Consider the following 2,601-nt stretch of genomic DNA (forward strand, 5'->3'; position numbering starts at 1 on the left):
GTCTTGACGTAGGAATTTGAGTTGCTTCGCTCTTTCTTCTTGTTCTAGGAATTCTCTCTGTTTTTTTAAATTTATCAAGTTCTTATTGGCTTCTTTATTGTTGGGGTTTTCTTTTAGTTTGATCTCTTCTTTGGTTATTTCATCCAATATTTCCTTTTCTTTCTGGGATTTTACTTTGTTTCTTATGGCTTTCTGTTGAATGAAGTTCCCCCTCATTACTGCTTTGCTTGCTTCCCACAACGTGAATGGGTGTGTGTCCTGATTTTCATTTATTTCGAAGTATTCTTTCAATAATTTCCTGTTTTTTTCTACCTCCTCTTTCTTCCCTAATAGATAATCGTCCAATCTCCACCTTCTGGTTTTCTCTTCGAATTTTATTTTTATTTCAATTGGGCAATGATCCGATTCCATTCTTGGTAAAATGTTTATTTCGTTGATTTCTGTGGCCAGCGATTTAGAGACCCAAGCCATGTCTATTCTTGACCATGTTCTATGTCTTGTCGAATAGAATGTATAATCTTTCGTTTCTTCGTTCTTCCTTCTCCATATGTCTTCTAGGTCCATCTCTTTCATTATATTCATTAGTGATTTTGGGAGTGTTCCTCCTCTCTTTTTCCCTTCTCTCTTCCCATTGTTTTCCTTATTGCTTCTGTCCTTAATTTTGTCGATTACTCCATTGAAGTCGCCGATAATAATCAAATGGTCAAATTCTTGGTCGTTAATATTTGCTTTTAATTTCTCTGTAAATTTGGTTTTTGAATCATTAGGCGCATATATGTTACAAATCAGGATTTTTTTATTTCTTATTACTATTATAACTCCTATGTATCTGCCATCTTCGTCTCTAAATGCCTGATATGATGGGATATCTTTATTTATATAGGTAACCACCCCTCTCTTTTTTTCCGGCGCTGACGAGTAGTACGCTTTTCCTAACCTATCGTTGACTAGGTGAGCGGTATGTTTCTGCATAATGTGGGTTTCTTGAAAAGTGATCACTTGATACCGATTCTTTTTTATTCTATTAAACACTTTATTCCTTTTATTTTTACAATTAAAACCATTAATATTGTTCGAGTATATTCTTAATGACTCCAGTTTCCCTCCTTTGTCTCTTCCTTAGTTTTCTCCTTCTTCTTTTTTCTCCTCTTCCTCTTCTCCTTTACTTCCCTCTTCTTCCTCCTCCTCCTCTTTTTCTTCCGTTTCTTCTTCTATCTCCTCTTCTACCTTGTTTAGGTTTGTTGTGTCATGTCCTTTGCTAATGTCCATCCTGTAGTTTTTTGCGTCTAGATTTTCTTTCTCTGGCGATTCCGTACGGGCTCTTTTTCTTTCCTTCTCACCTTCCCTTTCGGTCTCTGGTTTCTTTCCTTTTTCTCTTATGATTCTTCCTAAAAAGTCCTTTGCTACTTCTTCATTTGTAATCCAATATTTTTTTTCCTGGTATGTGGCCATTAGGCCCTCTCCCCGTTCCCATCTGAATCTTATTTTCTGTCTTTTAAGTTCTTCCACTAGAGAGCTGTATTTCTTTCTTCTGTTTAATATGATTCCTGGTATTTCCTTCAGTATTATGACCTTTTTTCCTTTGTAGAAAACTGTTCTTCTGCTATTTATCTTCAGAACCTCATCTCTTTGAGTCTTTTTAACAAAATGCACTATCACATCTCTCGCTGTTCTGTTTCTTATTGCGTAATTAGTGTTTATTCTGAAGATTCTGTCTGTTTGGTCCTCAATTTCTTGTTTCGTTCTTTCCATCAATTCTCCCAGGATCTCTTTTACTTTTTCTCTGATGTTCTCACCCTGCTCTTCTTGGATATTCCTTAGTCGTAGTTGGTACTCCATCTCTTTTGTTTCTGTTTGTAGTTGTTTTTCTTCTGCTTTTTCTTTTTCTAAGTTTAAGATTTTTATTTTTCTCTCTAGGGATTCTTGCGTTTTTTGCATCTCTGTTCTTTCATTCTTTAGAGTTTTTATTTCTCTTTGAAGCAATGCTATTTCTACCTTCATTCCTTTCATTTCTTCTTTTATTTCTTTCAGACTTTTTGTTTGTTCTTTTGTTGTTTCTTGATGCGCTTCTTGGTTTTCTTTTACTGTTTGTAGTTCTTTGATGATTTCTTTTAGCATCTCTTTCACACTTGGTTCTTCTGAGACCGAGCCCTTTCTCGCTATCCCTTTCGTGTCTTTTCCTTCTTTCATCTTTGGTGTTGTCATCTTTCTCTACTTTATCTGGAGTGCCTAGAGAGAATTTGGGAGAATTGAGAAGTTGAGGGAGTTCGGGAGAATTTGCTTGTTAACTTTTATCTTGTTATTATTTTATATCCTTTTGGCTTTATTCTTCTCCTTCCCTTTCACTATGTTGAGTTGTTTATTTGGGTATATGGTCGATTGTAATATTTTATGTCTTCTTCTTGGGTTGTTTTATTTTTTTCAAATTGATGGGTGTTGGGGAGTTACATCTATTTTCTGAGTTATTGTCCCAGTATTTGTTTTGTTACTCTCAATTTGTCCTTGTTTGTTATTTGTTGTTATTATTATTTTTATTTTTGTTGAATCTTTGTTGTGATTTTATTGTTTCCCTTGGATTTTATTGTATTTTTACTGTATGTT

The 2,601-nt window shown here is 34.6% G+C and overlaps 1 protein-coding gene across 1 annotated transcript; it reads right to left on the reverse strand.

The window, feature by feature from the left end:
- Positions 1-1,119: 1,119 nt before the first annotated feature.
- LOC137096556 (uncharacterized protein PF3D7_1120000-like) lies at positions 1,120-2,205 on the reverse strand. Its single transcript, XM_067466227.1, has one exon. The coding sequence runs from the start codon at positions 2,203-2,205 to the stop codon at positions 1,120-1,122; it is 1,086 nt and encodes a 361-aa protein (XP_067322328.1).
- Between the last annotated feature and the right edge of the window lie 396 nt (positions 2,206-2,601).

The sequence above is a fragment of the Anolis sagrei genome, chromosome 3, assembly GCF_037176765.1.
Source record: "Anolis sagrei isolate rAnoSag1 chromosome 3, rAnoSag1.mat, whole genome shotgun sequence".
Classification (NCBI taxonomy): Eukaryota; Metazoa; Chordata; class Lepidosauria; order Squamata; family Dactyloidae; genus Anolis; species Anolis sagrei.

Coding starts and splice junctions, on each gene's coding strand:
- LOC137096556 (XM_067466227.1), bottom strand. CDS start 2,205: ATGACAACACCAAAGATGAAAGAAGGAAAAGACACGAAAGGGATAGCG.